At 36.6% G+C, this 23,909-nt stretch overlaps 1 protein-coding gene across 7 annotated transcripts in view; it reads left to right on the forward strand.

Annotated features, from left to right (window-relative positions):
• MITF (melanocyte inducing transcription factor) overlaps positions 1 to 23,909 on the forward strand; it is a 253,046-nt gene that overhangs the window by 220,572 nt on the left and 8,565 nt on the right. For 2 of the 7 annotated variants that reach the window (XM_037800175.1, XM_037800184.1), the window contains exons 3-8: positions 6,415 to 6,642; positions 7,706 to 7,789; positions 9,653 to 9,748; positions 15,226 to 15,343; positions 17,534 to 17,608; positions 22,380 to 22,455. In XM_037800175.1, the coding sequence (XP_037656103.1) occupies positions 6,415 to 6,642; positions 7,706 to 7,789; positions 9,653 to 9,748; positions 15,226 to 15,343; positions 17,534 to 17,608; positions 22,380 to 22,455 (677 nt within the window). The remainder of the gene's footprint in view (positions 1 to 6,414; positions 6,643 to 7,705; positions 7,790 to 9,652; positions 9,749 to 15,225; positions 15,344 to 17,533; positions 17,609 to 22,379; positions 22,456 to 23,909) is intronic. The other 5 variants (XM_037800181.1, XM_037800211.1, XM_037800192.1 and 2 more) reach the window with 4 other exon arrangements.

Below are 23,909 nucleotides of genomic sequence, written 5' to 3' on the forward strand. Positions count from 1 at the left end.
CAGATAGTAGTTAGGCTTTGGGGCCATATGGTTCTTGTGGCAACTACTCAAGTTGGCCCTTGTAGCAAGAAAGCAGCTATAGACGGTACATAAACAAATGGGGGTAGCTGTGTTCCAATAAAATTTTTTATAGACACTGAAATTTGAATTTCTTATAATTTCCCTGTGCCACTAAATATTGTTCTTTTGATTTTTTTTTCCTAACCATTTAAATATGTAAAACCATTCCTAGTTTATAGCCTTTACAAAAACAGGTGGCAGATTTGACTGGTGTGGTGACCCCTAGGTAGCTAAAAGGCCTTGGGATTGCCAGCCTTAGTCACTTCAAACATTCCTATATTTAAGTACTCTTTTTTTCTGATTTTTGTTTGCATTGATTTTGATTCTTCTCCCTTAAGTCAGGATTCATATCCTTGACCTTATTTTCTTTTAATTTTTATCAAGCCTCAATAGACACCTCTGGGCAGATTGTACAGAACACACACAAGAAAGGCTATGCTCAAGAACATATGTTCGGAGATTCTGTTTTTTTTTCCCTTTGTGGGAGCAATATAACTGTGGGACTAAAAATAACATTGATGCTTATCAGACAAGACTTTGACCAAGTTATTTAAGAAAACTAGTTTTCTTGGTTTTACCATTTTTTTGAAGGTTGTGATTGCATAATTGACCTTTTCTATAAATTGCCTTTTAAAAAACTGTATGAGAATAATGGTGCTGTGGGAATGGCAGTACATAGCATTTGATTGAATTATTATCCCTTTATGTTTCCTTAAACTTACTGAGCAGAAGAACTAATTTTCTTCCTAAACATAAGATGAGAAACCTGGACACCTTGTTGACTTGTTAAAAATAAAATCACTTGAGGTCACAATGGCTGAGAGATCCCAAATAGAGTCGAGAGCCTATCCTGGAGGTTTCTCTTATACAAGCTGCAGCTAGCCATCCCAAATGGCCACAGTATGCCATGCCCTTACCAAAAGTAGTCCCCAAATACCTAGGTCCCTACCTGAGATTCTATAAAAGATTCACTCACTAAGTTTTATCTCTCAGAAACTTAAATCCACCAGAATGTTCCTATGCCAGACAAATCCTAAAACTCAGAGGCAGTAGCCTGTTTAAGAACAACAACAATCAGACACAGTCCCCTTCCCCATGTTGTCAACACCCCCTTTCCATATGAACAAGTTAGGGTGCGCACTGCCTAGACACCCCTGAACATGGCTGGAGAAACAGACTAAGTGAGAGGAAGGGGTAGCAACAAACAAGATAAGATTTAACAAAGGTTTATGAATCCTGAAACTTTATAGAAATACATGTATTTTTTAGATGCTGGGATGTTGTACTAGCTGGAAGGAGGTAAATGACATGGTGGAACTGTAACCTATAACATCCTTTGAAATTTGCTCTGTAGCTACTCATTGAATTGTGCTTTGAAAGTCTTCACCTTTCGGTATATACCCTGTATTGCATAATAAGGAAAGAACTGAAACTGTGCATCTGTAACCCATAACAGTTTTTGAAATTAACCATATAACTGTTTGTTGAGCTGTACATTGAAAGTTAATGTCTTTCTGTATGTATGTTATATTTTACAATGATGGAAACAGCTGAAGTTATGGAACTGTGATCCATGACATTCTTTGAAATTTGCTTTCTAACTTTTTTGAATTGCACTTTGAAAGTTATCACTGTTACGTATATATGTTAAAGTTCACATTAAAAATGCATTAAAAATAAAAATATATAAACTTATAAACTATAAGATTTTGAGAATCTTAATTTTATTTAAATTCTGGTTTACAAATATTGAAGGGGGAAGGCAAACAGTTAACATCCAGTTGGGGATTTTTTTTTTACCCCAGTGAATTCTGTCGTCACCAAGATGGTAGTATCTCCAGTCAGCATCTTTTGCTGACATGTGATGTGCTCCAGGATCTCTTTAGAATGAAACTGATAGAAAATAACCTGTCAGTATTACTGCAGGAAGTGGCAGAGCTAAAGTGTCTCAACAAGTAGGTGATCCATTCTAATTCTCTTGCTATCATTGCAAGATCTGAATGAAGAAAGGTAAAAAGTTAAAAGATAGTAGTAGTAATAAGGAAGAAAGGTTTCAGAGCTTTTGAAATTTTGCACTGTAACTGCAAATTTGCTGTATTTATAAGAAATACAAATTATATCCATAAATGCTATATTGTGATAGAGCATAAAGTATTCTAGCTTTATTTTGTGTCTGCACATCAAATAGTTGGCAGTACTCAGTGTTTGAATTCTTAATTTGGGTAGCTGGAGTGAAGGTTAAAAAAAAACAAACAAACAAGGAAGCCAGGAAAATGTTTCTATCCTCTTTAATGTTACCTGTTTCATTTGCATATTTGTTTGATTGGCCATTTAAACATTAATGAAAAGTAAGTCACCAGCCAAAATGCTAAAATGTACTGTGGCAGAAGACAGAAAATTATGCCTTATATTTATACAACTTTTTAAATTGTGAAAGGGCTGTAGAGTCTCATTATAATGCTATGAGTCCGTTAGGACAGGGATTAGCATTTTCATCCAGCATCTTCTGGATGCACAGAGGTTAGTCACTCACTGACACATGGTGGTGAGTAGCACAGTTAGGTTGAGGAGGTGATGCTGCTAGCAGACCAATGGTGTTCTAGATCAGCGGTTCTCAAAGTGTGACCAGAGAGCCCTGGGGCTCTCCAAAACCCTTGCAGGGGTTCTGATGGCTCAAAACTATTTTCTATTCTCATAATAACGGCTAAGATGTTATCTGTCTTTTTCGCTTCCATTACCTCACAAGGGTCTAGTGAAGTTTTCCAAAGGCTACATGACATGTTGAGATATCATTGTTATGACAGCTAATGGATTGTATGCTTGCATGTAATCTTGTGTTTTAAGCATTTCTCAGTTTTAATTCATAATCTGGTACATGTTGATAGATATAACCCACATAAACATGATAACTTAAGAGTATATATAAAAGAGTCCTGAGACAAAAAAAAAAAAAAAAAAAAATTGAGGACTCTGTTCTGGACACTTTGCTAAGCTCTTTAGAGGCATGATTTCATTTAATGCTGAAACAACTCTATGAGGCAGGCTCTGTTATCATTCCCATTGTACACATGAGAAAACAAAGGCCTGGAAAAGTTAAATGACTTGGAGAAGGTCACATAGGTAGGAAATGGTGAATCCAGAAGACACACCCAGGTTTTGAGTTCTTGAGTATCCTGCTGAGCATGATGTCAAGCATGATGTCTCTCAGAGAAGTACTAGGACTCGCCTGGATTTTGACACTTAACTTCTAAGAAGAGGAACTTCTACATGGGTGGGCCTCCCACCCTCCCAGAGGTGTAGTAATAAAGATTGTCCTCATGGACAATGGGAAGCAGAGACCACATTCTAGTGGCTTATGGGTTTAATTCAGTCCACAGATGGGTTTGATTTGGTTGAACAGTGTGAAAAATAAAGCAATTAAGTGTCAGTTTTCTTAAACTAGGAGTTTTCACTTAAAAAAAAGTTCAGATTCCCAGCTATCCTTGAAAAATTAGATCTAGCTAAACAGGACTGGTGTTCCCACATGGCTACAATCAGCTGCTGCTTATATCAGCTGTTCCTTTTAGGTGATGATTTGTGTCCTCCAGTTTGCCATAGACCTCACCACTCCCTGTTACTACCCACAGCTCATGGCTCTTGTTTACATTACTTGTTTGAGGTGTTTCTGTTTGAAACAGCTGAATATATTCTGTTTAATGCATAGTGTTTGTGGGCCATTTGCTCTCATTTTACTTGAAAACTAAAAAGACAACTGGCAGTAAAAAAGCAAAATACATCCCACTCTGCTTACTCAAACCTGGATGTCTTAAAGACCTTACTGATAATTCCAAATAGAGAGCAAGTTGCTTCTTTCCTTACTAAGGCATAAAATTCTGATTCATTAAAGAATAAGGATCTGCCAGTGAATTAACATTTATTTTTAAATGTGCAGCCCTTTCTTTTTTAAGTGTAATAGTGAAATAAGCACATTACACCCATTGCCCTCATTTTATGTTTATTTTAGTAATGTCTATTGTCCTCATCATTATCGTGTCTGGACCTTTTATGAAACTTAAAATGTATCTGTGAACTTCCGAGTGCATGTTAGATCAGTCATTTGAACCAATTTGAGATTGTAGAGCTAAAGGACATTTGGATAAAATTATTGAATTTGAAATTTTTATGTTTAATATATCATCTCTCCATTTCAGCAGCAAATATTAAGACTTGTCATAACTTTTATATATATATTTGTTTGCTCTTTTCCTTCTTTTGCCTCATCTCCAGACTATAAGCTCCATAAAGCTGGTAATCCTGTTTGTCCCCATTGTCTATTCTGTGCCTTGCACAGTGTTTAGCAGATAATGTCAGCAACTAATTGAATGAATGAATGAATGGACTATGTAGATACATACGTTGTGTGTATGATAGCTCTTATTCTTTTCTAATCCTGAGAATTACATTAAAAGATTTTCAGTAAAATTTTCTATGCATCCTAATTTGAGAGTTGAATTGGGGAAACATTTATTTCTTATTTTCCAGCTAAATATGCATCTAGTGCTGTATGTGTGTGTGTATTTATACATATACATATATATTTTTCCCCATTCTAATTAGGATAGTTCCCCCTCTTCTCTTTGTAAGGTCAGTAGGCAACTTACATATCCAGCTAGGAAAAAGATGCACATTGAGTCTAGGATGCAAGATGAGGCTGTTGAGCTTGAAATTTCATCAGGGAGACTCCTCCAAACTAAGAGACAGTCTTCCTGCAGTCTTAAGTGGCAGAGTTATCAGCTATGAGAAGAGCTTCCTATGTAATAGTAGCTTTTAGGCAAGGTCTCTTCCAAAGGGGGCAACCAGCTCTTAACCTATTGCTGAAAGAGAAATACCATTGTCTATTAATACCACTGGAACTAAAGATGAATAGTGAATTGGCCTTGATCTGACAGCAAGTTTGACTTTGATAGCTCATCACTTAAAAAGCTTCTTTTATATTTATGAAAAAAAGCATGATGTCAAGCCAAGGGGAAAAATTGATACCAATATTTAAGACTTAACTCGTAGGGCTTCCCAAAAAAAGCCCCTTGTGCGAACTGAGGTTTTTTTTTTTTTTTTTTTTTTTAACATGCATAGCTAATTAGCTTAGGTTATTATAAGCAGGGCCCCTGTGATAAAGTTTCCGGTGGTGTCTCAGGATACCTTGTTTATAGTGCCTTCTCTATGCCAGTCAGTCTTCGAATCAGAATTGCAGAAAGTAGAGGGAGTGAGTAGTCTACTGTTTCTCGCTGGATTGGGGCCACCTAAAACGTTGTTATGCTGGAAATGCTAGAATATAATCACTATCAGGTGAGCTTTATTCTTATTCCTATTCGGTTTCTGAAATATAATGCAGTAAATCAAATAATAGGCACACCAATTTCAGTAAGTAAAAGTCTGCTATTTTAGTGCTGTTTATTGTTTGATGCTGTAAGAAGTCACTCAATGTAGTTTTGAAAAAACTAAATATTTTTAGTAGGGTATTTTTTTCTCCAGTGCATGGCTGTGCTTTCTCCATCAGCTCCTGTTAATAGCTCATAAGATTTCATTGTTCCTATCAAGGAAAAAAATGACTTGAAATAGAGTATCTTGGATTTGAAAAAAAGTGCATTTCTAATTCTGTATTGATGCTTTTAAAAAAGAAAGAAAAATATCCTGGTGGCTTGTTAATAATCATGTCTTTTGAAACACATACATGTAAGTGTTATGCATTTGAAAGAAACTGCTTCATGAGGAATTACCTTTTACATTGAGTTCTTTCTTAATTAAAATGTTGAATAATCATGTCCAGATGAAAGTGGGAGGAATTAATCCACAACTAGTTGATTTAATCATCAGAATGTTTCTGTTTATTTTCTACAACCGTTTTACAGTTACAGTTGATTCTTAAGTAGGCTCTTTTTTTTTTCTTTTTAACAGAAAGCTGTTTAGTTTCCCAAGGAAAGTGAAATAAATTGAGTTATGCCCCTTTTTCTAGATTGTTGTTTTGCTCTTAATAAACTCTTCAGGTGTGTGTGGGAGGGAATTTTTTGCCCTACAGATTGTTGCAAACTTTTTAAGTACTAGACACGAGAAGAAGAAGGACACAGGGTTTTAAAGAGATGTGCAGTTGATTAGCAGGGAAATAAAATAGAGCAAAGTATTACCCTAAATCCTAAGAGTTGGACTTTAAACTTAAGGAATAGCAAAATCCATTCACACCGTGCCTGGTATGTAACAGGGGCTTACTAATTTATTTTGTCAGTGGATGGATCAGTCTCACGTTTGCACCTGAAAGAAGAGCTGTCCAAAACCCAAAAATAACAATGCTATCTCTCTTCTTTCCATGGCTATATTCAGGTGCAGACCCACCTCGAAAACCCCACCAAGTACCACATACAGCAAGCCCAAAGGCAGCAGGTAAAGCAGTACCTTTCTACCACTTTAGCAAATAAACATGCCAACCAAGTCCTGAGCTTGCCATGTCCAAACCAGCCTGGCGATCATGTCATGCCACCTGTGCCCGGGAGCAGCGCACCCAACAGCCCCATGGCTATGCTTACACTTAACTCCAACTGTGAAAAAGAGGTAATTCATGTCTCCTCTCCTCTCCTGTTTTCTTGAACTAAATGACTGTCTGTTGGATATTATTCCCGCACTTATCTATGAACTCTGTTTTGTCCTCGTGGCCACATTCTCCGGCCTCCGTGTCGCATTCACCAACGTGGCTGTTGCGCTGCAGCGTCTTCCCACCACCCTTGGGTTATGGGGTTCACTGTGCTTGCAGGGGAGCCTGGCCCGTTCCAAGTGGACCCCAGAGGGAAGCGAGGATGCTTTCCCTCTCAACTGGTTTTTACTTCACTAGCTGAGTGCTCTCTTCTCTTCAATGCCTTTCCATTTATGAAGCAGTGAAAATGCAGAGAGAGGAGGAAGGAAGGTGGAAAAGGAAAAGCAAAAATAGAAAAGGTGTGGGGCAGGCGGCTTGAAGTTTCGCTTGTTGTGAATGTCTGGAATATTATTTTTATTTCTCCCCAAGTTGGAAAAAAAAAAACAAAACACATAGAATATACATGGATGGATTCAAATAAGGTAACAGTTGAGAATTTTAAAAGAAAAGCAAAGGTTTAATTGCTGGATAAATTCAGTCTCATCACAGAATTGTTGCTCCCATTGGTTGAATCTGCTTTTTTAAAGACTGGATTGGAGACAAGACTCAAACATGCCTTCAAGCTAATTGTTATATCAAAATTGGGAGAATAAAAATACCTGAGAGGAGAGTTGTGACTTCATGTCTGTTATTTCCAAATTATGAAATGATGAACCTCATTTTAATGGAGTTTTACTGTACTCTGAAATATTTATGTGATTTCAGAGGTGATTTCGGTTTGGTTGATTTTCATTTCTGGAGGGACGACTGAGTCTTTTCCCCTTTGCTCAAACCAACCACTTTATTTTTCTCTGTCCATTTTTGTCATCTATCAGGATGATTTGAGAGATGTTCTTCATTCATTATTTCTTCTCTCGACCATGTTCTACTTTACTTGAAAGCTTGGTTCATCTTGTTGCCATGCCATCAGCCTCATGTAAACATTTCATTGAAGAGTAATTTGCAAATCCAAGTCATGGGCTGTTTCTGCTTGTGTTTTTGCAGGGATTTTATAAGTTTGAAGAACAAAACAGGGCGGAGAGCGAGTGCCCCAGTATGAACACGCATTCACGAGCGTCGTGTATGCAGGTACTGAATGACTTCGCAGCCCAAGGATGTAACACTTTGTAATGAGAATCTATATTCGTTGCTGATCACACCTTTCTGGTGACTTAAGATTTTTTTTTCCCCATTGATTTTTTTTTGTTGTCATTTTAATTGGGAAGGCTATGAACAGGGCCATTTCCTTCATAGTATCTCAAGATTAAATAATTACTAGGGAAATGAAACTTATGTGTTTTCCCCCCTAAGTTGCTTTAAGTCATTAAAAGTGCCTTGAATGCATACATTTTAACAAATGTTAAATGTTGTACTTCATTTAGATACTATGATCGATGAATGAGACTGATTTTAAGATGTGCGTGTGTGATCGATATGTTGTTTTATGAAATGGCATCTCATGGCATATATATTTTTAAACTTTTTAAAAAATTTACCAATATTTCACAGACGTTTTCCCAAGTAATTAAAGTTTGTTCTGTGTCATCCTATTTAATGGATATATAAATTATGCTGCATCCATTTATTAATATATTTATCTATTAAATACATGTGCATATTCATAGAGAGAAAGTAAGGGAGAAAGAGAGAAGTCGGATAAATAACCAAAAAGATTCTTATATTTTGCTTTTCTCTTTCGTGTCATCAGCTTACATTAGTTTTGTCTTAAGAGAAAAAATATTTAAAATTTTCTATCACCCTGTGCCAAGCGATTTTGCTTCCCTAAAAATAAAATTAAACAGTTACATAGTAACATTTTTCACAAGTTCTCTGGCCCATTTGCCTGTTTATCAACTCAACCAGAAAGTCATCTCTTAAAAACAAACAAATAAACCTGGTGTGCTTAAAAATGGAACCCAACAGTGCTGCAAGCAGTGATTCAAAGCTGGTCTCTAATTATTCTTCTAAGGAGTTACTTAAAAAGTAACATGTATTGAACATTCATTATATTCCTGGCACTTCACATGGAGTATCCTAAAATCCCCACAAGTATCCAGTAGGGCAGTAAATGTTAGTAACTCCCATTTCACAGGTTAGCAAACTGAGGCTCTTAAAGATTAGGTGCATTGCCCCTAATCTAAAAAGTGTGAGAGACAGGATTCAAACCCAGGTTCTATGACTTTGGATCTGTCTTCTTTAATGGAAGTGACAAAAAGACAGAGAGGAATATCCTTCAAAGTTCTGAAATTTCATTGTGTGCTTATGAGACACTGTTAAGACCCAAGCATGTGTGTGTGCACACACGCACACAGACATACCGAGTTGAAATACATTAGGTGTTTACGAAGAAATGTTTTCACAGACTTGTCCCTGCAACTGCTGCAATGTACATGTAATCACCGTTGTTTATTATTATAACTGATGTTTTGGTAGTTCATGAATAAAATTGATCTAGTGGGAATGTCAGCTCCACGACTGTAATGATAACCTCATCCTGGTGCACTCCCTGGGGAGTACCGAGCGCACTGGCAGCTCTACAAAGAGAAACTTATTTTACAAGTCACTGTAAGAGCAGTGCAGGCTAGCCAGTGGCCTGGGAGCCACAATGCCCCACACACTCCTATGGGAGCAAAAGGCTGAAATACCCTCTGTATTTTCCTGCTCCAAGGACATATCTACCTTGATAGGGTTATTGTCAGTGTAAATAACTTAGCCCATGAAAAGTTCACTGCCTGGCACCTAATAAGCACTCCTAAATGCTGACTGCACATCTCATTTTCATCACCCATTAGTGTTAATGGTCTTTGTGTTTGAGGGAGAATTGGAAAGTTACTTCTTAGAATCTAACTAAAGGACATTATTTCTTGGGTAAGAAAGGATCCTGGGTCCCTTTTTGGGTTGCTTTGTAGTTTTTGCTTATTTCTTTCTCTCTTCCATTGCCCTTTTTACCAGATGGATGATGTAATTGATGACATCATTAGCCTAGAATCAAGTTATAATGAAGAAATCCTGGGCTTGATGGATCCTGCCTTGCAAATGGCAAATACGGTATTGATAACTTTTTTTTTTTTTGAAGAAAATCTTCAGATATTTCCAGTATTCTCCCTTTTCCTGAGCTTTTAGTTTTTCTTTGCAACTGATTCATTGAGAAATTTATTATAAAACAGAGCATGATCTCGGGATCACAAATAAGTGACTTTGATATTACAAATGAAGAATTTCTTATGAGTTTATCAGTGATCCCATAATAAAGTTTCACATTCCTTAGAGTGCAAGTCCACTTTCAATAGGATGTTAAGCCCACCAATTCCCCCTGGCATCTAATGCCCAATTTGGTACACTATACCCAAGGGAAATACTGTAGGTGGTGCTATTTACAGTGGGGTTCAAGTTGGCCTGCAGTTTTTCAGGAGATGGTTTGGCATGCATGGGTGATAGAGGAGCACTGGGATTACCCTTGTTTAACAGAAAAATTCAATCCAATTTCAGTTAATAAACTGGTGGTCATATTTGCTCTTATATGTTACTCATTTCTCTCCATAATTTGGAGTCTTTCCCAGATTGTTTGTTTCACTTGACTCCTTAACATTTGTGTGGCATGCTACTGTTTTACCAATCCATTCTTATTGTAGATCTCATTTCATGTTTGCAGTAATCATGTAAGTCAGGTTGGGCCAGTAGTGTTGTGCTCAGTTTTAGGATTAGGACAGTTTGATAGTCTTCCCCAAGATTACACAGCTGGGATATGTCAGAGCCAGGATGGCTCAGTAGATCTTTGAATGTCCAGTTCAATCCTTTTTTGTGAGAACAATGCCAAGAGACTCTCATATTCCTTAATAATCATAAATTTCCTCAGCCAGAAAATAAGACAGTGCTTATTTATTTGCACCCAAATCCTCCCTAAACTGAGTTTTTAGAGTTCTCATTTTCTTTTCTTTTCCATGTTGGTCCAGATATTTAAGTTCATTTACTTGATGTCTTGATGGGTGAGCACCGCCGCCCTTGGAACCACAAAGCTTCTCCTGCAATCTTTAGCCTTTGTCTACTTCCACCCATTTAAACTTACCCCCTGATTTTGGAGGAACGAAATGTTCTGCCATTCTGAACAAGTTTCCATTGTAAACTGTCCCCACTTCTTTGAACCCTTGGTTAGCTTTCATGGAACCCTTCTGCTTCCAACTCTGTGCATCCCACGAGACAGACTACACTTGTCAGCAGTAAAAATCCTAGGATGAATATGAGCAAAACACTTGGGGGATCTTGCACTAGGGAATTTATAAATACACTCAAAGACATGGGTGTATTTATAATACATTCACTGCCCTAGCAATTAGCAAGGGCCCAGTCATCTCAAAAGAACTTTGCTTTAATGGTAGTCATTTTGCTAGTGATGCTAAGTGGGGAATTGGGCACACTCAGGAGGACTATAGAATTGCAATGATTTTGTGAAATCATTGACTTTAGTTTTTTTCAGTGGTGGGGCCTTTTAAGTCATCTGATCCAACCTAGTACTCAATGCATTAACATCTTACATGTCCTCCATATACCTCCCACACACCTCCAGCCCCCCACCACCCCAAGCTGTCATCCAGCTTCTTGAAAGCCTCCATTGCAGGGTGAGCACTTATGCATTAGGGAAGCAGTAAAACAAACATAATGGTTAGGAGTTGGAAGTTTCTGATCAGACCTGGATTCAAATCCTAAGTCTGCCATTGACTCTGCCACCTTGCGTGTTACTTAGCTTCTTGACACCCTGACAGTTGTTCCTACCTGACAGGGTCATCTCACTTTATAAAGTGCTACATCATTTAGCATTGGAAATAAAATTTATACTGAATATTATCTGAATTGTTAAGTGTAATTAGCTCATAATATCAAGGAATTTTGATAGCATTTGTTCATTCAGTTGATATTCATTAAGCACCAGTAACGTGTCAAGATCTATCTTAAAATAATGTCATACTTAGAAATCAAGATATTCCTCACTCTGAGTCTCTCTGTAAGTTCCAGGTATGGGTCCCAGTTCTGCCTCATGGAGAACTTTTCCCCGTGACAACTCTGTGAAGGCGGTTGTCACAACCCCCGCACACTTCTCTCCTTTAGGCTGACTACCCATGCTTCCTCAGACAGTCTGCGTTCAAGTAGATGTCTCATTCCGGCATCACCTGATTGCTCTTGAGCTATTTTAAAGATTGATTTAGTGTTTATTAAATGCCTAATGTGACCAGCACTGGACTAGGTGCTGTGGTGCAAAGATGACTAAGTTATGCTTCCTGTTCTTGTAACTCCTTAGTGGAGAAGGATATTTGGGGAGCAAAGAGGCCGTCTCAGGAGATTTCCCAGATAGGAAAGATCCTCTGGGCAGATTTAAATTAATTTCCAGTTATGACAGGAGTAACCTGCAGCTACCCTCAGAAGTCACTGACTTTGTCCTGGCATATATTTCTCTTCTGTATTCCACTCTGGAAAAGGCTAAACATGGCCACATCGGAGTACTCCCAGGACAGAACTGTTTCAGTGTTTGCTGTTAGCGAAAGAAAATATAGCATTGGTACTAGAACCACAGACTCTAGGCCTGACATCTGATTTGAAGCTTAATCTTGAGTGAGTTATTTCAGCTCTCTCAGTTTCCTCATCTGTAAAATTGGGATAATAATAGCATCTATCAGAGAAGGGTTAATGTGAAGACTGCAAGAGTTAGTCCATGAAAAACACATAGAATTGCATAATAAGCTCTCAATAAATATTAAGTGCCAGCTGTTAATTCTTGATAAACGTGGTTTTAATTATCAAAATTAAGTAACAAAGCTTCTACAACTTAATTAACATATTTTAATGTTCTCTCCACAGTAGAATTTAAACTTAATGTTCTTAATGTTAGGCCTTTTTTCCCCATTTTGAATTGTTTTTCAAGTTAACTACTTTAAAAAAAAATGGAAGGAACACTTAGAGAGGAAAATATCCTAAGGGAATTGAAGTCTAGAAATAACTATTCTGAGAGTACAAGGGCCCTCTTGTACCATCACAAACAAAGAATAAAAGTCCCAGTTTACTTGTGTTAACAGTGCTCGATTGATATTCAGAGAAGGGGGGGACCATCCAGAGAGAAAAAAAATAATAACACTTTACAATTATCATTTACTTGGAAAAATACTCATTTTGGTGGAGCAGAACATTGAAGAACTCCATTCAGACCAAGTTTGAGGCACCAGCGCACAAGTGTCTACCTTCTCTTCCTTTGTCCCAATTAGACTGTGGCTTTCATCAGTCCATTGTTGCAGCTTCTGCTCTGGGAGCTTCAGTGGAATCTTATCCATTAGGTTAATGTGTTGGGTTAAAACCAGCAAGAAAGCAAATTATCCCTGTTAATGTCTCTTCCTCCTTAGCCCCAAAGAAGTTATTTTGAAGTAATTGTAATAAGTTAACTTGTGTTTATGGGGGGCTTTTCTAGCTGAGAAAGCAGGGAATCACAGGATCCTTTGTTAAGTATACATAGCTAGGAGACTAATTTCAATTAGAAAGTCAAATTATTTTAATCAACCTTCCTTTTAGTAGCTTCAGTAAATAACAGCCATTAATAGAAAGCATGTAGCCACCATCAACACAGGGTTTCTCACTAATGACATTTGGGGCCAGAAAATTCTTCATGGTGCTGTGCATTGTAGGATATTTAAAAGTATCCATGGTCTCTAGTCACTAGAAGCTAGTAGCAAACCACGCCCCCCCACCCCACCCCTCATTGTGACAACCAAAAATGTTTCCAGACCTTGCCATATATCCCTGGGGGGACAAAATCACCCCAAGTGGAGAACTACTGATTTGGGATAAAGAGTGGTCTGTTCAGCCCTGCACATGCCCTGATTCCTGTGCTGGATTTGCATTGCAGGCTAGTAAAATAAATGTGCTGGTTGTTAGGATACTTGGCAGTTAACATCGCAGGTACTTTAGTTGATCAGAGGGAAAATTTGCTTATAGAGTGGAAATACAGTGCAGTTTCCCATCCTTTTTCACTTTCTAGAAGTAGCGTTGCTTCTCAAAGCAGCTACCACTTAATGCTCACTGAAGTGGCAGACACTGTGTTTCACCCACTTCGTCTCATTTACAAAACTCTGAGATGAGTTATATGATGGCCAGCTTTCAAATGGGGACACGTGGAGCACAGAGAGGTTAGAAAATTTGCTTAGTATCACACAGCAGGTTGGTAACAGAGGCAGGATTTTAACCCAGGCGTCTGACAACTAAGCCCAGGCTATGAATCTCTGCACTATTAATTTCTGGATTGAAATATCCACATTTTGACTAGTGAGCAATTGAGTTTTTATTTTCTGAGGCCCAGATGGAGATGAATGAATCGAAATTTGCAGGTTCTAGTTGGTGTATTTTCATCTGTATGTTATTGGTTGCTTGAGAGAATGGAAGGTGCTATGTTGCAGTACAGTCTTTACTAGATAACTCTCAAACAGTATGCATTTTATTCACACTTCAGTGCCATCTGAATTTACTTTTCTTTGATGTAGAGTAAAATTCAGTGCTCATTCCAGTAAAGGAAGGGCTAAATGACACGAAGTCTTACCCACTATATTAGAGTTTTAGGAATTATTTGAATTTAGCTGGAAATAAAAATTGTCTCCAGTGAAAGTAGTGAGGTCACTTAAATATTTCCCCAGAGTTAATATTTAGAACTTTATTTCAGGTAGTGGGAAGAGGAAATGTCTTAGAACTCTTATGTCTAGAAAAATGAAAGTATAAAATTAATGCGTTATGTACTAACTACAGGGAAATGCATATACTACAAAAAGCAGTCAATGTGAGGGGGAATGAGTGCATTATGTTAAAATATCCAATTCAGAACTACAGGAAAAGAAATTCTGTAGCTAACTTGGGAAGGCTGGATATTTCTTTCTTTTTTTTTTTTTTGTTGTACAGATTTTTGTTCTTATATTAAAGTCAGTGGGCTCCCTCTTGTGGCCTTCTGAAAAATTTCAGTTTCAGGAAAATAGCCTTTTCTTTAACAATAAGGTAACCGTTTATTTTCCCATAAGACACACTTCTCATTGTTTTTCCTTCTTGTAGAGAGAGAGAGAGAAGGGAGAGAGGAAGAGAAAGAAGGGAATTGGTGAAAACTCCAACTTTGTTGAAAAAGGTCATCCCATATAGGACCCTATTTGTTATAGTAATGAACATCTGTTGACCATCTACTATATGTACTAAATACTGTGCTTGCCATATTATCCACTGGCTCCATGTTAAAAATAAACCCATATGCTAAGTAGCATAACCCTTTTATGGGTGTGAGACTCAGCATTATTTCCTTCTCAAAGGGAATTAGCTAAGGAGACCATGTATCTCCACTTTCATTTCTGTGAATGAATGAAAGTGTAAGCATCTCATGTTTTCCTATTTTAAAAAAAGACTTTAATTAAACTATTTCCATAAAATTAAGTCCAGAATAGGTTGTGGGTTTTATCTGAATAACTTAGAGATTGTTCATCAGTTCATTTGTGTTACCATTTCTTTCTTTCTAGTTACCTGTCTCCGGTAACTTGATTGACCTGTACAGCAACCAAGGCCTCCCACCCCCAGGCCTGACCATCAGCAACTCCTGTCCAGCCAACCTTCCCAACATAAAAAGGGAACTCACAGGTAAATATCCAGTAAATGTGCCTCTAAATATGGGTTTCTGTTTACTTTTTCTTTCCCTGTTTACTTTTAGATAAGGCAAAATTCTCAAAATTCTCAAAATAGTGACCTCCGGGCTATTGCAAATCACAGACGTACTTTGGTCTATGCAATAGTTTAAAAATTGAGTATATTTGAAAATGGAGGAATTACACCAAAATTCCTGGTTTCTTATATGTCTTGATATACTGGGGATTGGGCTGCCATTATTCCCTTGCAGCAATCGCCATGTCTATGACTGCTTTCCCTTTTGGGGTTGGAAAACAGGCAACACTCTTCATTTGAAAAATGTCTCCACCTAGCCTGGTGTTTATTTTTCTTGCCATGTCCCTGAAGGCGTTTGAGTTTGAGATCCCTGGTCTGAAGTTTTCTTGGATAAACATTCCAGCCCATAGTTGGGGTAGAGTAGAAATATACTTCTTACATCTTCAGAAGCCTTATGTTATTTTTGCTGTATCATGTACAGAAGATTTATTACACAAAGGGAAAAAATAAATTATAAAATAGAGCAAATGGGTATTCTGGAAGCAAGTGTGAAACTACCTATTTTGCCACTTTGTTTAATACTTGAGTAAGGCATTTGGCCACAGCATGACAAAAGCTGTATTAGAACTGGCGTTCCACCATGTTGAATTTTATCATTCCCGCCCCTCCCCTCTTGGGGTTCTTGCATCCTACAGGGTTGGGTGAACAAACTGAGAATATGGAATATGGATTTGGTGTGAAAGATTCTTATCCTGTTCAAGGAAGTCTTAGGAAAATTTTGGCAAGAGAGAGAAATTTTTAAAAAATCACTAATTGGGTTAAAAAAGATTATTAGTTACACACATAGATACATATATACGCACAAGTATGTACATATATGTATGTGAATAACTTACAGCCACTGAAACATGTATGTGTATGTGTGTGCATATATATATATATAATATATGTACCCACATGTACATATATACACTAAAAAGATTTATGCTAGAAAGATTCCTATTTTGAGGTAAATTCTGAATTACGGTAGTGTAATGATTCAGATATCACTTCTGAAAAGAAGATAACAGATATTCCTGAATCCCAAGATTTGTCAAATCACGTTTTTTGTTTTATTTTGATGTTTTGCTCTCTGTAAGGCAAAAAAACACGTAATTTCTGGTGGTGATGGTAGCACAACATTATGAATGTAGTTAAGAGAACCGAATTGTATATTTGTATGTGGTTAGAAGGGGAAATTATAGTTTGTATATATGTTACTAGAATAAAAATTTTTTTAAAAAAGCATAGGACTACATACAACACAAATAGTGAACCCTAATGTAAACCGTGGACTATAGTTAATAGTATAATTGTAAAAATATTCTTTCATCAACTGTATCAAATGTACCAACTGTATCAAATGTATGGCACTAATGCAAGGTGTTAAAAATAGTAGGGAGTATATGGGAACTCTGTATTTTATGCATGATTTTCTGTAAACCTACAACTTCTCTAATACAAAAAAAGGAAAAAAATGTAATCTCTGTCACAGAGATCTCACTAGAGTGGCGATGCAAATAGACCCTTTCAAATGGAGCTGCCACCAGATACCTCTCTACCCTGTTACTATTTTTATTTTCATATACTTAAATGTAGTTGCTCCTAAGAGTTATTAAATAGTTTCATTTTAGCATGTTCTGATAGAATCTGGCTCCAAGTTCTAAAAAAATGAGTTCATTTCCATGAACCAATCAGAGAAACCCAGGGATCCAATCTGGGGGCTTCTCTATGCAGTTTTTAGTCAGTGTGTTACTTTTTTATAAAGACATTCCAAAGGTAGACTGAGAATTTCTATTGCCTGGAAATAAAATTTGACTCCTAATAATAAAATGTCACCAGTTTTCTAGTTGTTTATTTTGATCTTGTTAGTACCTGGGTATGTTTACAATGTGCCATGGATCTTTAGGTTATTGAACTTTAACCATTTTGTAGAAGTTAAGTTTTTGTATTTATTATATAAGTTGCTTTTGAAAAAATCCAAGCTTTTAAAAAATAATTATAGAAATCCTGTTTTTACTTAGTCAAGTCAGATAAGTCATTATGTTTAGAAAATGAGATGTTTAGAGCTTTACATTGATGAATGCCTTGAACAGTTCCAATTTCTAATTACTTCATTCACGTGCACAGCGTGTATTTTTCCCACAGAGTCTGAAGCAAGAGCTTTGGCTAAAGAGAGGCAAAAAAAGGACAATCACAACTTGAGTAAGTTGGTTTTATTAATGTTCATGACATTTGATATTGGAGTCGATGTTCCCCCATGTATTAAAAGATTTTTTCCAGAAATTTTAAGAAGAAATTGATTTCTCTAGATGTTAAATGTATATTATATGGAAGAAAATTGTTTTTCTCCAAGGAATATATATTTTCAAAAATTTCACCTCAGCTCACAGTGAGTTTTATTTATTCACTTATTTTCAATTCTGAAGAATATTTATTTTCCTTGTTTATGGTAGGGGTGAGAGAGAGAGACAGAGAGACAGAGAGGGAGAGAGAGAGAGACACTTGATCCCAAACTACCCAATTATAAGTGTTGCTCACACTGGAACTTATTAACAAAAGGGGATTATGGGGATTATGGGATCACCTTCTCCAGTGAGATTTGAAAGAAAAAAATGAAACAGATCTGGAAGAGGGTGGATGGGTAAGGTAGTCTCCCAAATTTCTGACTTTGCCTATGATGTTTTATTATTTTAAAAGTTCCTCTAACATTTTATATTTAAAATATTAAACAGCTAGGCAGTCCTCTTTAATTTACTATTGATCAAATTGTTTAAGTTTTCTCCTTTGAAAGCTTAAATTTTTGTTTAATAAACAGGCAAGAGAGGTCACAGTAAAAAAAAAAAGGTTTGGGCTTGGAGTTAAAAAATAAATGTGGGGTATGTGTGTATCTGTGTTTGTATGGGAGTGAATTTTTCATTTCATGGCCTCATGTCCTCTCTTTTTCCTAAATTGATTTTAAAGAATGAGTTATATATATATAGAAACACTTTCTTTTTATAAAAACTAAACCTTGATAGAAAAAGGCCCTAGTTCTTCTTTGAACCCTAGAGATAATGTTTTTTTTTTTCAATTTGGTGTTGCCCTTTCCAGTCTTTATCTCTGTATTTAAGAACATAAATATATATACATGCACACAGAATAATAGCAGTTGTGTACATTTTAACACACATTGTATCGTATTGTCCACATTGTGTTGCTGCTTGCTTTTTTTACTCTGCAGTATATGCTGATGGCCGTTTGCTATTAGAAATCTAGATATCCCTACCTGTTAAAAACTGTTTCACAGTATTCCATAGTATGACAGTATATTTAATTATTGCTCTACTGATGAGTGGTTATGTTGTTTCAACTTTCCTTCTATTTAAACAATGCCAAAGTGAACTTTCTTGTGCATGCCTCTTTGTGTGCAAGGGAGTCTGTTGCCCTAAATTAGATGCTGAGAAATGAAACTGCTGGGTCCCAGAGTGTGTGAGATTTTACTTTTAGTAGATCCTGTCTTTCACAGTGCCCATTTCACGTATGAGAAACTTTTCTCATATTTTAACCAAAAGACTTGGACTATAGTAATCTCCAGGGTCTCCAGTTTTCGAGTAATTGTACTCTAAGGTATTGCTTCTTTTAAAATACTTTAGAATTAAGTTAATTAGGCATTATTCAAAATTTCACTCAATCGACATGGCAAACTAAGTTGGATCTTGTCAAAACAATACACACCTTTAATTAGGCATCTAAACTCTCTAGTTCAGGGTTGTTGGTAAGGGCAAACATGAATAACACAAACTCTGAGGGCTATAAAACAATCTTAAAAACCCATCTAACCACTGGAAATTAAGACTTAAAGTTAGATTGCCCCTGGCATAGCTCTTCCTTTTCTAAGAGTTTATATTGTAGGAAGACAATACTATATAGGGAAGTGCTTATGTGTGTTTATATGCATGTTTGTGTGCATGAGAGAAAATCTAGATGTCTCTCTTTTAGTGACATTTCCCAGGCATATAGGTGTTGGATGATGTAAAAAAGGTGGCATTTACTTTTTTCCTTTATATACTTTAGTATTTTTTGAAGTTTTTTACAAGTTTATATTACTTTTATAATAAAAAATTGGCAAGGGGAGGCACTGAATTAAAAATAAGATGTGATACATCTAAATGTGTGACAGTGAAAGATGTCAACAAGATGCTATTACGTGAAAAAAAAGATGCAGAATAGTTTTTAGGGTAATTCCACTTTAAATGTATCCTTCTTTACTTAACAAGTTATTTATTGAGGGCCTACTGTGTGCCAAGTATATATGGGTGCTTGGAATGCAGCAGTAGATATACAAAATGAGTGAACAAATGAATGAACGAAATATGTGGTTGTTAGATGGTTGAGTGCTCCGAGGGGAGAAAGAGCAACCACAGGGTTAGTGTCAGGATGGATGTGGTTGGAGGGAGGTCAGGGAAGCCACACAGGTAAATCTGAGTAACTCCCTGAAGCAGATGATGGAGAGAGCCATTCATATATCTAGAGGAAGAGTGTTCCAGGCAGGGGAAACAGCAGTGTGCCATCCAAGGTGAGGAACATGTCTGGCTTGGTGGAGGAATAGCAAGGAGGCCAGTGGGACTGGACCGCAGGTGAGGCACAGGAGGAGATTCGGTCAGAGTGGGACAGGAGAGGAGTAGGGCTAGAGGTGGAGGAGTGGGGCCCTTGCAGGGCCCTTTCTCTAGGTGAGATGGGAAGCTGTTGGAGGACTTTGAACAAAGGTTTGACATGATCTGACTTAGGTATTTACAGGGTCCCTCTGGTGCAGTTCTAGATAGACTGAAAAGGATAGAGAGTGGTGGGCATGGGCCAAGCAGAGATGCTCTTAGAATTGAAATACTCTAAGCAAGAGAACATGGGAGTTTCTACTAGATATAGCTTTTTCCCAGGTGGGAAGTGGTCAGATTCTGGAAAAATTTTGAAGGTAGATCCAACAGATTTGTTGATGGATCAGATGTCGGATGTGAGAGCGAGAGAGGTGTTGAATTGATTCTAAGGTTCTGGCCAAGCAACTAGAAGGATAGTCTGTTGGTGCAGCAGATTTGAAGTGGAAAGATGGGGAGCTCGGGGTTGGACCGTTCATTACATCCACGTGGAGACATCTGGTAGTCAGTAGATGTATGAGTCTGGAGCCCGAGAGAGAAGCCTAGGCTGGGAATATAAATGTGGGAGTTATCAGGTTTTCAGAATCATGGAAAAATGAAGTCGTCAGGAAGTGACTATAGATAGAGTTCCCAGGACTGTGTCCTGGAAGCATGTATTTGCATGCATACATGTGCATGTGTGTGTATGTGTGTGTGTGTGTTTATTTTTAGAGCACCAAAACAGTCACAAAGGACATACAAGAAATTTAACGGGTTGTAACTGAATTTATAAGGTATTTTTATTTCACTTCATATATTTCAGTATGTTTGAATTTTTATGGCTATTATATGATTGGAAAAAAGTAAGAAAATGTCATGCTTCAGAGTTTTGGAGGAGGTTAGGTAGATTCAAAAATTCTTTCCTCAGCACCACTGGCCATCACTCGGGATTTCTATTTTATAAAAGCCTAATGGTAAGAATTAGTATTATGTATATAATTGATTTAGTCATGGAAATAATCACTCAGCCAAGACAAATGCAGTTTACACCGGGAAAGCAGTGAATAATATTTATCTAAGTGTACAGAATAGTAGTGGGTCAAATATAAATACATATTAGCTTATAAATATTTTAAAGTGAAGTATTAACAACTTTAACCCAAATTATTAGAACTTAATTTAGTTAGAATTTATTTGCTATAGAAGGTAACTTTGAAATGTTTATTATCTCCTATGCCTTACTATTGAGCCCTCCCCTAAAAAGAGGGTAATGTTGAACATACAACTGGATTTATAAAATAGAAATACTGTTCACAAAGATGCATGGTATAGTTAAAGATATTAGACTTAAGTTCCAGGGCTATTTAGTATGTTGAGCACTTATCCAAACTGTGATTTGCTGTAAATGTAAAAATACATACTGGATTTTGAAAACTTAGCATAGAGAAAAGAATGTAAAATATCTAGTTTGGTATTTTTTACATTGACTACAAGTTGAAATGATAATATTTTGGAGTAGATTGGGCTAAATAAAATATTAAAATTAATTTCACCTCTTAGTTTTTTAATGTCATCACTAGAAAATTTCAAATTGCATATGTAACTTGCATTATATTCCTATTGGATAGTGCTGGTCTAGAGTAGGGTCTTTTGGGTAGTCCATGAGCTGAGAATTTTTTACGTCTTTAAATGGGTGGAAAAAATCAAAAGAATAATAATATTTTCAGACATATGAAAATTATATAAAATTCAAATTTCAGCATCCATAAATAAATTCAAATGTTTCTCATTAGTAGACTTGCATTACAAAAAAATTGCACTCAAATATTTTAATTATATTTTTAATTTTGTCAGTAAAAAGTTTGCAGAAATTTGTTTGCTCTTTTCTTATGAGAATACTTACATAATGTCCTCAATTTTGTCACTTGGCCCACAAAGCCTAAAATACTCCTTCTCTGGCCCTTTGCAGAAAAAGTTTGCAAGTCTAGGGGACAAAGATTTGAATTCTGACTATTCACCACTTATTTGCTGGGTGCTCAAACTAGTTCCTAGTACCTCCAAGGATGTTCATCATTTGTAACTGAGGATAGTAACTCGGATTTCAGGGTTGTTGTAGGATCACACGAGAAATCTTATGTCCAAGGGCTTTGTAAACAATAACATTCTGTACAAGGGTAGCTCATTCTTTAAAGTGCTTTAGCCTCAGCACCAAAAGCTTGGTAAAAGCTGGGTGGATTGGAGGGATCAGTTCAGGTTTACGCTGTCCTGACCTGGTGAAGTTAGTATGCATGTGCCTTTAATGAAATATGCTAAATGAGTATGTGGCACTGTTACTAATAGCCGCTTCCTATGTTCTTTTTTTGAAGTTGAACGCAGAAGAAGATTTAACATAAATGACCGCATTAAAGAACTAGGTACTTTGATTCCCAAGTCAAATGATCCGTGAGTACAATTGCATGTTAATCTGCATCAGATATTTTTTCATACCCTAGTGTTTTTACATATATTGCAGAAATGCTCAGTTATAAAAACTAAAGAGATGCCCCCTCCCACTTTGGTTCCTTAAATAATTTTTACACTTTTCTTTTGGTTAGCCTCATTAAACTAAAATTTCAAGAGATATGTAAAAAAGGATTATTGACACGAGCTGTTCGGCTTTGGGTGTGAAGAGGTGGCTTTCTGAAATCTGAGAAATCCTTGACAAATAAATACTGAGCGACCAAAAAATGTATTTTAACAGTTCGTGCAGTACAGAGATTTCAGTGACTGTTAAAGAATGATTTGTTGGCTATTTACTTTTCAATTTGTACAATACCTGTAGGCACTGATAAGCAGATATTGGTGACTTCAAGTTTAACAGTATTCAATAGACTAAATGTCAATTATTTTTATGAAAATTTACATCCTCTTTGTATATTTTACCATATAGAAAAAAAGCAATTTTTAATCCCCTTATAAATACAAGTTAGCTAATTTGGATTTTAGCTTTGCATCCACAGCCTTCCCTCCCCTCCTTTTCAGAGATAACAATTATAAAGATAAATTTCTCAAGTGTTCCTACCATCTGCAAAGTCAGCAAACAGGACAACAAATACACAATCTTTATCCATTAGAAATTGGCCCATTTGAAGTAAGGGGCTAGAGGATGTATACATTTTAATGGCTCCCACAGGCATTCCATGAAATTAGCCTTTAAATATGACCTTTTAGCTACCTAATAAAATGTAAAGATGAAGTCAAGCATTAGCCATGCAAGGCTTATTAAATAACTTGCTCTTCATGTAATTGTTAGAGAACTTGTGGCAAAATAAAATAAAACTGTTGCCCATTGTGAGATGGTTTTGATCAATGTTCAGGCACGATTTCCATCATCAACATTTTGCTTTCCCAGGTTTCAAGGAAAGCCATTTTGAAACTTGAAACATTCAAATTCTCAGTTCTGCAGCACAAATTTATCCTACTAAGGGGCTGTGACCTTCATTTCCTATAGTCAGTCTTGCATGATAGTTGAAATTGAATTTCCATTTTCCTGTTCTTTATCAGCATTCACTTTTTAGCATATTCTTTTAAACTGTAGCCTGTGAATCTCTTTAGCAACATATTATGAAATTACAGGGCTGCAGTGAAAGCCTGTATTTGCATATCTTCTTTCTCCATTATATTATGTGTTTATAATCTGAATTTACATGTTTATAATCTGAACTGATAATGATCTTTAATTGTCAGCTTTGTTTTAAGATAAAGGGGACTATAATCTGTATGGTGGTTTCTGGAATGTGCCTTGGGGCTGCTATAGAGACACAGTCTAGCTGTTCAAGGTGTCAGCCCCATACCCTCTCTTCCCCCAGAGCAGGTTTTCCTTTGTTGAGTTATATATTGGAGGTCTATGTACACTC

This window comes from Choloepus didactylus, chromosome 1 (assembly GCF_015220235.1).
Source record: "Choloepus didactylus isolate mChoDid1 chromosome 1, mChoDid1.pri, whole genome shotgun sequence".
NCBI classification, from domain to species: Eukaryota; Metazoa; Chordata; class Mammalia; order Pilosa; family Megalonychidae; genus Choloepus; species Choloepus didactylus.